Source organism: Watersipora subatra, chromosome 3 (assembly GCF_963576615.1).
Source record: "Watersipora subatra chromosome 3, tzWatSuba1.1, whole genome shotgun sequence".
In the NCBI taxonomy this organism is placed as follows: Eukaryota; Metazoa; Bryozoa; class Gymnolaemata; order Cheilostomatida; family Watersiporidae; genus Watersipora; species Watersipora subatra.
Window position 1 is genome coordinate 41,719,144 of NC_088710.1, and position 12,340 is coordinate 41,731,483.

General features: G+C 35.5%; 2 protein-coding genes across 2 annotated transcripts in view; one reads left to right on the plus strand and one right to left on the minus strand.

The window, feature by feature from the left end:
- Positions 1-304: 304 nt before the first annotated feature.
- Positions 305-2,095, minus strand: LOC137392008 (uncharacterized). The gene is made up of 3 exons (XM_068078595.1): positions 2,010-2,095; positions 1,506-1,713; positions 305-1,307 (listed from the first exon to the last, which is right to left on the minus strand). Exons 2-3 carry the CDS (start codon positions 1,705-1,707, stop codon positions 595-597), a joined length of 915 nt encoding a protein of 304 aa, XP_067934696.1. The 5' UTR covers positions 1,708-1,713; positions 2,010-2,095; the 3' UTR covers positions 305-594.
- Positions 2,096-2,763: 668 nt separating this feature from the next.
- Positions 2,764-12,340, plus strand: part of LOC137390014 (UNC93-like protein MFSD11) — a 40,404-nt gene continuing 30,827 nt past the window's right edge. Inside the window, exons 1-3 of the mRNA XM_068076236.1 lie at positions 2,764-2,927; positions 6,375-6,448; positions 9,192-9,271. Of these exons, the coding sequence (XP_067932337.1) occupies positions 2,829-2,927; positions 6,375-6,448; positions 9,192-9,271 (253 nt within the window). The 5' untranslated portion in view covers positions 2,764-2,828. The remainder of the gene's footprint in view (positions 2,928-6,374; positions 6,449-9,191; positions 9,272-12,340) is intronic.

The following is a 12,340-nucleotide window of genomic DNA, read 5'->3' on the forward strand; positions in this document are numbered from 1 at the left end:
AGACGAGGAATTCAGTAATTGAATGCTATCCAAAAGGCTGTTCATGCATATTCAACATAGAACTGAATAGCTTACATATTCAAAAGGTGTTGACCGATATTTGTGTAAAGCAAAGCTGGTTGTATTCACTCAATAAGAACTTTAGGCTATCACAACTCCCATCTTTGCATTTGGCAAAAACTGAAAACAGACCACCCTTTAACCAAAACTTACATTATTTAAATGACATTCACATTATTCAAATAGCATATGCTAACAATGCATAATGCCAATTTATTGCGCTTATTATCCATTGCTACATTAGTAATATTTGCTTATTATTTATTGTAACTTCTTCTCTGTGCATAAATAGTCAACATTTGAGGTGGTAGGAAAGTGAGCCAAAACTGTACACGTTGGTTAGTTCAGCATACACTCACAAAACATACTTCATGTACACTAAAACCGAGCTTCATCAAAATCGTTATAACAGTAGTCACAGAAACCTTTTAACAACAAAATGTAAAAACTATGGAAGGAAATAGCTCTTTAGACACTATCAATTCTTCCCAGTCCTCATGGTCTAACAAAAATATTTTTATATTTTATCTATACCTATGCTCCTAGACGCCACTGGATATAGACAGCCTTGAATGAATCAAAACCAGCCAAGACACCAGCTCCGGCAACACCACGCAACACATTTGCCCCAGCACCTTTCATTAATGACATGAATCCTTCGTTTTTCATGATTTGCATGCCGCAGTCGATGGAACCTTTGTATTTCACAGCCTGACCAGAGGTCATCATCATCCTTCGTCGAATAGTGTCAATAGGGTAAGACATGAGACCAGCGGACACAGTGACGGCCCATCCAAGCAAGAAGCTGATAAAAAGTCCGGCATCTTCTTTGAGCAAAATCGGTTTCAACGTGTCATATAAGCCAAAATAAAAGCCACGGTAAACAATAATACCGACGCAAGAAATGACAAAGCCTCTGTAGAGTCCAACAATTCCATCAGTCTTCAAGGTCTTTCTGTACACATCGACAAGGCCATTAAACTGACGTTCACCACCACCCTTACCAGCAGATTTGGCATCATTCGCTAAACGGGTACGAGCATAATCAAGCGAATAGACAAAGCACAAAGACAAAGCTCCGGCACAACCACCAGAAGCTATGTTTTTGCTAAACTTGATGCCATAGGAATCTGATTTCTTAGGATTAAAGACTTTCTTTATGCTGTCTTTGAAAGCAAAATTCAGAGCCTGGGTTGGAAAGTATCGGATGCAGTTTGCCAAGTTGCCTCTCCAGAATGGCAGAACACCTTCAAAACAACAATTGATTGTAACAGCGGCAACATTCTAATTCTAACTAAACTTATTTAATCAGTTTAACTTACTTACACACCGATAGAGCATTCTATGTCACTAGTCATTACCTTGTTAAAATTAAAATGGTAAAATAATATATTATCAGACAACAATAAATTAGAGAAAACATGAACGAATTATTATATACAAACCTTCAGTTCTGAATGTACGAAGTGTGCAGTCAATAACACCTTTGTATGGGGTTTCTAGACGACCTTGTTTAATCATCTCATCTTGATTTTGGACAAGCAGTTTGACACGCTCAATTGGTGCGGAAGCTGTTTTAGAGATGATGGCAGCAGTACCACTGAGACCAAAGCTCTCGGCAAAACTGAGTTTGTCTTTGGATCCCATAATTAGCTATACGAAAAAATTGCAAGATTTGAGGTTTATTAGACGGTCACAGTGAAAAATTGCCCTAACAAATGCTAGCCTTTTAATTTATACTGCTGTCTAACCAAACGATTGTTTTGAATGAGGCAAAACTGATTCAAATGTGAGTAACAATGACTAACCATCGGTGATTGTAAACAATACAGTGCATACATATCCTAACACCTGGTAACCACACTCAATAAAAATAGCTACCAAATTATCAGCCAAACTTACTGCTAAAAAGCAAATAATAACTATCACATTTAAATGTGATTATGTACCTTTATAAGATCGAGGAAGAAGGAATGAACAACCTAAACGAATGGGAGCACGAAGACTGAACTCGCTGGTGCCGGTCACCGTAATTGAAGAGAACCCCCAGCGACGAAACGTCAACTGGATATATACTCCCAAATACATTTCGTAAAATAATTAGATATTTCGGCAAACGCTGAACGTTAAAAATAAATTGTACCAGTCTAATAGTTGAGCCAATAAAAAAATTGCCGGTGCGGATGTACCTTAGCGTTAAAATCTAACGTTGAGAAGTTATTTTACATTTTCATTGAACTAAACACGTTATGGACTCGCTGCAAGAAAAGATAAAATTTAAATCATAACAGCTATCACAACTGGAGCATTCCACAGCACTACGTCAGTGAAGTAATTTAATAGATGTTGTCCGAAGAACACCTTTAATAGGTAAACTGATGTCTAAGTCTTGTACTGTAGTTAAAAATCACAACTAGTTAATAAATTTACTACGTCAAAAAAATATTAAATTAAAATTAATAAAATATTATACTTATATATATAATATAAATCTAGGTCGAGTACTTGTGAGCATATCAGATAACACCCTAGACCTATTAACTGTACGATATAGTTAATAGGTCTATGGATAACATATAGAAACACGATACGTACTTGTTGTTTTTGAGGAGTTTTCCCTCCGTTGAACGGGCTAGCAAAACAACAGTTGTTTTGTTCGCCCGCTTGATGGGGGGACAGCTCCGCAAAAATAACAGTTTGTCAAGACAGGCTACATACCAGCGCACAATCTCTAAACTTTAGAGGATTACGATCATGTGATTTGCAAAATGGCAGTCGTGTGGGATCGAAGCTTGTACAATGTAGTTTTTATAGCGATAGCATTCATGTTAGTATTTACGTCTTTTCAGACTGGAGCCATGATAGAGGTAAGTTAACGTTTTTAAAATTATTGTGTTGGTTTAAAAATGTTTAGCCTTTAATTACGGAAAAATTTCTACAGCTGATTTTTACACCTAAATGTACACGTTTTTCAGCTTCTCTGCAACATACACCTATGTATATCATGCCTGTATAGGAACTGGTTTAGACAATCTAATACGTAATGAAACTGTTTATGTTATTTATAAATTACGTGCTTACATTGCCCTAGTCTAGTGTAACTCGTTAACTAAAATGAAAAAAAAACGTATGCATGTAAATACATAGGTACAAATAAATACAGGTATGTACATACCTGCCAACTCTCATGCGTTAGGCGTGAGAGTCACGCAATCACCCAAAAAAAATGAAAATGCGTGAGATTTTTGCCCCAATTTCCACAATTTTATACATACTATCATTGACACATCAGTTGCCCCAAAACCAAATCTCACTCATTGCCCCACTCTTGGGTTGGCAGGTCTGGGTATGTATTATAAAATGCGTAGATAGTGATCAGTAGTTGTTTAAAAAATTTTAAACTCTGGTCTTGCCTATACTATATCTATAAGAGTACAGCTGATCCATTTCCAAGTCACGGTAATATTTATATATATATAATATATATATATATATAATTGTTTCATCACCCCAGTTAACCCGTATGGGTGGTTATTTCGGCTCTAACTCATATATATATAATATATATATATATATAATTGTTTCATCACCCCAGTTAACCCGTATGGGTGGTTATTTCGGCTCTAACTCGGGTCTCCTACCAGAGACCTGGGAGTTAGTCAAGCCGTCAAGACATATCTTACTAAAATCTTCAAGGGTGTTATTTCACTAGCCCTCCTAGCTTTGCTTTTCCGGGACCCCTTTTTCGAGGGCATCAGCATCCAAGCCATGGAACTTCTCTAAGAGGTTCTCTTCGCCTGAAATAATAGCTGAAGCTCGGGCCCCTTACGCATAGCTTCCAATGTAGTTTCACTTGAATGAGAGCCCACCTTACTTTTACCAGAATGAGAATCTACTGGAACCAGTTCACCACCAGTAGCCACCACCTCCATGGCCTCAATCTCTCTGGACGAGTCAGCTCCTCTACTAGCCTCCGAATCACATGTATCCCTAAACTCGTCAGCATTTCTGCTGATGCCTTCCAAGCTAACCTGTACACCTTCACTTCTGCCAGTGATGTCACTTGCAATGGTTATGGTGACAGTACCTGCTTTACCAACATTTTTGCTGTTCTCTTTACTACTGCTGGCAGTGGCACAAGAACGTCGTACAGAGGTCATCACCTCGACCAGGGGCTCTGAAGCCTCAAACAGCCTCTGAGGCCTCAAACATCTGCCTCTCCTTTCCACCCTTTTTTGGAAAGATTATCCTTTTCCTCCTGAAATTTGGTCAGAGTTTTCTCATAAGCTGCTCTGGCTGCCCGTCTCCTACTGTTAATGCTCTCGTCTTCTCATTTACCTCTTTTTTCGACATAAATTCAGACTTGATACTGTTTAAAAACAGCTGCACCTTATCAGTCACTGGCTGTCTAATCACCTTAGCTGCAGCTGCTTAGCTGGTGCTACAAGCAGTCACCTTCACCTTTGAATGTCTTTTCTGAGCTGGTACTATACCTCTTCGACCCGAAGATTTCAATTCATTTGTGCGGTGAGCCTTTAGGCTTGCTCGAGCAAGCATGTTAACTCGAGTGCTCATCTCTGATGATTTGGAGATATTTGCCAAATAGTTTGGTAAAGGTAACATCTAAAAAGCAAATCAGAGGTTTAACAAGGTACATCAGGTTGTCATAAGTTTTTTTTTCATCAATATATATAACATCAGTTGATTGTGCAATGATGTTATATATATTGTACTGTATACAAGTAATAGTAATAAGTAGATGACTAAGGGAGTAATTTTTCTTGGATTGTATCTTATATCTGCTGGGTGTATTTTTGGATTCTGACATGAGATTAACAGAAAGGAGAACATGAAATATTAAATATAAACTAAATTATTGCTATTGTTCAAGAAAAAATATTCCAAACTCATTTTATCACTCGCTCATTGTCATAACATTTCAGAAATTTGACCTTAAGTTTGATTCAAAAAATATTTGACTCATATGTAAAGTTTAACTTTAGAAACATTAGGCGTCGATAGACAGTACCGTTGAAGTCAAGCTTGGATAGCATTTGTCATATTTCACTTGATCAGTGGGAAAGATTATACTATTTATTATGTGGTTTTACCATTTTACATGTAGATATAGTAATCCTAAAAATCATTTTAAAAGTAGCATTAAACCAAATAGCTATAAATTGCAAATTAGCCAAAGCTGTATTTATGAAAAAACAGAAATGTCTAAATTGGTAAAAATAATGACATTAAACGGTTAAGAGATCCAACTTTTCTACCCTTACCCTCTGCCATTTTGCGATTGATTTTTTGAGCCAAGCGTCTGTTGCTTGAAAATAACTAAAATTAGGTTGAACCTGCTAATACTGGCATCACATTGCCCAAACTCCCTTAGATAATAATTTCACAAGCGCTAAGCTGCTTGGGAAAATTATATGGGAAAATATATGTCAATAATTTGATTTGTTTATCAAATCAAAATCATAATTTACTATATTTTCTTTTAATCAACTCCCAGATCACTTCTATATTTGTTCAAATCTAATTTCGACTGACTTCAATCACTGATTCATGGAAGTTTTTAGATGAGGCACAGTTTGGAGTTGAACAAATTTTAGTTACTATCTGCAAATTCCATAATATAATTTCATAAATTATTTTTTAGTAGCGAATAAGTTATTCGCTGCTAAAGAATAATTAGGAATAATTTATTCGCTACTCATTTTCTTCGCTACCATGGTATATATATGCTAATATATAGGTGCTACCTATATATTATTTGCTACTAAATATTTGTAATCTCATATTCTTCTAACATTTGACTATGGCAGTGTAAGCCTCTATGGCTTTATTTACTATGTCTCGGCTTGTCTCAAATAGTTATTTTTACTATGTCTCAGCTTGTCTCAAATAGTTATTTTTACTATGTCTCAGCTTGTTTCAAATAGTTATTTTTACTATGTTTCAGCTTGTCTCAAATAATTATTTTCCAAAAGAGTAAAAATTTAGCTCCGATTGGAATTGTTTTGTGAATCAATTGCAAGTTTTGCGAAGTCCAATTGGTTTGTTCACACGAAGTTGATAAATTTATTGTTAGCAACTCTGTCTACCCAAAAGGACCTGTACAAGGTCAGTATGACTAAAAGGGTCACAACAGATGGACCTAAAGTTCAATTGTATGTCCATTCACTATTCTGTGTCCAAACCTTTTGTAAACAGATAATATGACATTAATAAACTGTTTTTGTGTAGCAGTTAGCTGGTGGTACGCCAATGCTTACATCGCAGCAAATCTGATTGTTTCTGTTTCAAATTAGCCTGTGGTCCTTGAAGATGTACAGAATGAAACAAAATACTCACCGAATCCTTTCACAGGCACTGGATACACAAGGTCGGCCTAACTTATTTCCTCGCATGTATTACCATTACAAGATGTAGATAAAAAGGGCTCTTAGCATAGTTGCTCAGCCTCTAGCATTCAAGACATGTAACAGTTGGGCCTTTCTAGCAAGTTTTACCATTTTTTTCATATGATAAAATCGAGATGAGTAACTTTCTCTTATTTTACAAGCTAGGCGACGAGTTCTAATCGATATTTTGGTAAATTTATTGAGAGTGCAAGATGCAAATATTCTAGTGAAAACGCAACTTGGTGGGTAACCTCCTCAAAGGGTAAATAAATGTGAGGATAGGACTCTCTCTTCTCAAGAAGTCTGCACGAGGTCAGTATGACTAAAAATGAATGTTTCCTACAGACTTACCTAATGTTCAATTTTGGTTCTATTTATTATTCTGTGTCAGCTTTTTGAGAAGAGAGAGCGCAAATTTAGGCTTGTCACTTACACAAGTGATTTTACTTTTGTAAGGCTTGTCAGCCCCTGCCTATCAATGCAAGTTGAACAGCTGGTGGGGGTAATAAAATCGATGAGCTGTCAAGGAATCCGAGTAAATATTTATTGGCAATAGCAACTACCGTAGAACCTCTATTTGAATGCCATGACGCTCATTTTTTCAACCCTTCGAGTGGCGCTTTATTAGAGCTGACGTTCAAATAAAAAGTGGTGTTGTATTTTTCAAACCTTGGTCAGAATATTGAGAAGACAAATTTAACCCTTTCACTGGTGAATTAAATGTCATTTATATTTTGCACTCTCCTTCGGGCAGGGCGAAAGAAATTTGCTAACATACCTCCAACTTGTAGATCTCTGCATAAATATGTACAGGGAAGCTGATTCATGTTGATATCTATTGCTAGCAACTAGCCTATGATGATCTTATAACCTGCAATGCAATTTTTTTAAAGAGGAGAGTTGGAAGACCCTGCTGTTTGACCGGTTGTCATAGAGGAGGTCATTTTCAGTGTCACAACAATTGCTCGTATGCGAATTGAATGAATGGTTTGTGGCAAATTGTGTAAAACACTTATTTTATTAATATCTTTTGTGCAATTTGAAGTAGTGTTATGCAGCTTTTCCTATGACGCTTTATTATGATATCACAATGACGCCCACACATGCGACTGCCTTTATTGTGATATCACAATGACGCCCACACATGCGACTGCCTTTATTGTGATATCACAATGATGCCCACACACGCGACTGCCTTTATTGTGATATCACAATGATGCCCACACATGCGACTGCCTTTATTATGATATCACAATGACGCCCACACATGCGACTGCCTTTATTGTGATATCACAATGATGCCCACACATGCGACTGCCTTTATTGTGATATCACAATGACGCCCACACATGCAACTGCCTTTATTGTGATATCACAATGATGCCCACACATGCGACTGCCTTTATTGTGATATCACAATGACGCCGACACATGCAACTGCCTTTATTGTGATATCACAATGACGCCCACACATGCGACTGCCTTTATTGTGATATCACAATGACGCCCACACATGCGACTGCCTTTATTGTAATATCACAATGACGCAGGACTGGAAAAAACCATGGTTTTTATATAAAAAAAACACGTAAACCAGGTTTTTTTTTGTTTAAATTGGTTTTTATGGTTTGAACCAGTTTTTATGGTTTATGTAATTTGACCAAGGTTTTTGCAATTTCAAATCTAATTAACATCACTTACTATAGCTGCATGATTGAGTATTGAACATACATATTTGGAATCGTCTGTTAAAGATGGTACTATGGGAATTGTTAAGACAAGGAAAGAAAACATATATAGAAATTTCAGGATGAACCTTTAATCAAACATGAACGAAGAATTACAGAACAGAAATCTTATCACATAAAGTCAATATATTACATGTATACAGCTCCGTGAATAAGTAGGAATTTTTATCCCAGTGATTGTGTGGTATTGAAGAGCAGAGCATAATGATCTATAATATTATTGTTAAAATTGAGGCAAAAAATGTGTAAATCTGTAAGGGTAATATAGTACAGTAGATACTAATAATATAGATAATAGTAGATAATAATAGTAGATAATAATAGTAGATACAATACGTGACTGAATATGTACTTAGGTATTGGGCAATGCCCTTCATCACACTTTTACTTCAGTAATTTATCTTAAAACTGTTGCAAGTGCGACAATCAAAGGTAATAGCTGTGAGATCAATTTTAGTGGCAGCATCAATATACTTCAGCTGCTTGCTCAGTCATTCTACAGCAAAACTTTGATTTCATTTTTCATGTCTGACGATCGCACAAACGAGATACAAAGTGTAGCCCAAATCTGTTTTAGTAAACTCTGTTTTACATATTATTTATATATACAAATAATATGTAAAACAGATTTTACTAAAATGGATTTGGGCTACACTTTCTGTTGTTTGCGCAGAGCCATCGAGCATGAGAAAAGAGATCAAATTTATGCTGTTTAAAGACTGAGCAGGTAGCTGTGCGAATGCCTAGTCTGAGGTGTTAACCACTTCATCTGCACACTTATTCTTATAGTGAGTAGCATTTAGGCGCCTACTAAAACTCGTTAGGCTGAAAGTGTTGAAGGATTAACTAAGTGAAGACTGTACAAGGGTAGAGGCTACTTTACATGACTTCATTGTCATCCTTTGTCACTGCTAACAATGATTGCTTACTCATATCGCTGTTTGATCGCCTTTTCAACATTGACTGTCTGTTTTAGCGGTTTCATTGCTTCCTTTTTGGGCCCACAGACCTGGCTGCTCTACCTTATGTCTGTACTGCTCGGCATCGCTGCTGCAAGTATGTAACATTATTATCTTTCATAATTCGCACATGAATGGAATACATCCTTAGCTAAGTGATGCTGTATTGTGTGTATTTGTGCGTAAAAAAATTGTGGATACAAACCAATAATTCTACAGTTGCTGTACAGTTATTAAACAGTAATTCTACAGTTGCTGTACAGTTATTAAACAGTTATTCTACAGTTACTGTACAGTTATTAAACAGTAATTCTACAGTTACTGTACAGTTATTAAACAGTTATTCTACAGTTGCTGTACAGTTATTAAACAGTTATTCTACAGTTACTGTACAGTTATTAAACAGTAATTCTACAGTTACTGTACAGTTATTAAACAGTTATTCTACAGTTACTGTACATTTATTAAACAGTTATTCTACAGTTACTGTGCAGTTATTAAACAGTAATTCTACAGTTACTGTGCAGTTATTAAACAGTAATTCTACAGTTACTGTACAGTTATTAAACAGTAATTCTACAGTTACTGTTTAATAACTGTACAGTAACTGTAGAATTACTGTTTAATAACTGTACAGTAACTGTAGAAGTCGGTTTTGCAACAATTACAATAAAAGATGATACGGTAATGATAAAATTAATACAAACTGAGAAAACAAAATAAAAATAATGAATATGTTGAATTAATAGTAGCAATTCTTGCATAAAAGTGTGTGGGTAGAAAAGGGTTACTGTCCCACCAGAAACTATCCATCAATTCTTTGAATACGACGATACTAAAAAATATGACAGAATGTCATAGTATTTTGTAGTTGAGATTTTATTAAAACAATGTCTGCCAAAAATGGTTGAATAAAAGAATAATATTAATAATAAAGATTGGAAACTAATCAATTAATAATAACAGTGATAGGAAAATGAATAATGTTTAAACTTCACACGATACTCAATTTATGTTTAAAAGAATGCAAGTTGAAATAATAACAACGATGAAACAAACTTTAAAAAACTTATATTATAAACTTCAAAAGTTATTAAACAGTTATTCTACAGTTACTGTACAGTTATTAAACAGTTATTCTACAGTTACTGTACAGTTATTAAACAGTTATTCTACAGTTACTGTACAGTTATTAAATTAAAAAGTTAGGTTTAGTTTTTTCCTTTTTAAATGGCCAAAGGAGTGATTTTGGGAAGATCTTGCAAGGTATCATGCAATTTACATGTATTGTACTGTTCATATAACATAAAATTCCTACAACATGAACGTTCTAGGAAAGGATTTTTTACGTTGTAGGGGCATCTACTGTAGCTCACTCCTAAAATGTTCATATACAGTAGACGCTCCTAGTAGATACCTCCTATAACGTAAGCTCCAGATAACGTAAATTATACCTCCTATTACATCAGTTCCAGATAATGTAAAAAAAATTATGTGAAGTTTTTGCTTCTTACTACGTAAAAAATTCCATATAACGTAAAGTGTCAAGTTGGGCGAGTTTTCAGGATTGATTTGAATGTTAGTTTATTTTGCTGCACTTGCAGAAAAAAAACGCCGTTCGTCTGCGTACTATTTATGATATATAACTTTCGCGACATTTTAGTTCGTCGTAATAGACCGTTAAATGTGTTGACGAATAGGATAGCTGCGAAATTGTTCATAAATACAAAGGCGATCAGCAAGTGTAGGTGTTACAGTATCGGTCTACCAGTCTTATTGTCACGTATCGTCGAGTATTATCTTTATTCTAGTCTTGACCCCTGTATAGTAACAGACGACGAACAGGTAGAACTGCCTTTTATAGTAAAAATATTTTGTTGTTTTGTCTTATTTTAAACGTACACAATATTTGTTATTAGCTTTACTTTGCACAATAGACTTTGCCGTTTAGAAAAAATAAGCAAATCATTGTAAATGAACATCGAAAATCTGCAGCTCCTAACTTGTTGTAAATTTACCGCAATCATGGTCTATAAAACCTGTGAGATTGATCATGAAAAGGAGAAAAGTTGTTGATACAAAACAATAATACCGCAGTTACGGTACAGCCCACAAATTAAAAGAGTTAAGTAAAGTTTTTTGTTTTCGGTATGGCCAAAGGGGTGAGTTTGGAAAGATTTTGGAATGGATTGAGCAATTTACATGTATTTTACTGTTCTTTTAACGTAAATTCCCCATAACGTAAACGTTCTTAGAGCGGATTATTTATGTTATAGGAGCGTCTACTATAAAATAACACAAATCTAAAACAGTCGACTGAATCTTCGTTGTTCCTTACTTGCGAATAGTCCACAGTCATTGCATTGTGTTGGAGTTGTGGCGCCTTAATTTGATCTTATTAATCACTTCATTGGCATACAATACTTGATATGAATGAGAAATTATCAGACATGTTTTGATTGGTTATTTTCACTCATAGGAGGGTGAGTCAGTTTAAACCTCAGTTGTGTGAGAAGTTGTTTCACCTCTGCACCACAAATCACTAATTAGCATTGTTGTCAGGCCTGTATTTCCCTGGGGGGCTGAGCCATCCCAGCCTTTTGGGGATTTTCGGTGGCTAAGCATTAAGAATTGCAGTCTAAGCTCATTCACTTGGAATTTCCAAGTTGGAAATTATAACAGCTGTTGAAAATTCCAACAACTAATTTACTAGCAACTAGTGTTCTATATTGTCTCCGTGGTGATCTCGCCAAATGAGTGATCTTGTGAGACTTTGTTAAGACTTGGAAACGGAACTCTTTTGCTTATAGTGAGGATGTGAAGAAGACCCCCAAACTTGAATTTTCCTCATCATATAGAACTTGTGCCATTACAAACTTGCTTCAATAAAGCCTTTTTGTTGAGAGATATAGAGCTTTTAGCTGTTTAGATGAACATTGACTACACTACAATGAATGAACAAAAGAAATTAACTGCATTCTTCTCCAGGTAAGCCTTGTGGTGTAGTAACTAGGTGTTTTGGTTGATTCTGCCACTAAAGATAAACAGGCTGATCATGAGCAATACACTCTGATCATTCTTAATCAATCAATAACTCTCAAAATCATCAATCTTTCCTCCTAGCATCAATCAAACCATACCAATGAATTTGCTTGCTGGATAAGAT

Coding starts and splice junctions, on each gene's coding strand:
- LOC137392008 (XM_068078595.1), bottom strand. CDS start 1,707: ATGGGATCCAAAGACAAACTCAGTTTTGCCGAGAGCTTTGGTCTCAGT. Junction 1,308..1,505: donor TCGTACATTCAGAACTGAAG/GTTTGTATATAA, acceptor GTTGTTTTGAAG/GTGTTCTGCCATTCTGGAGA.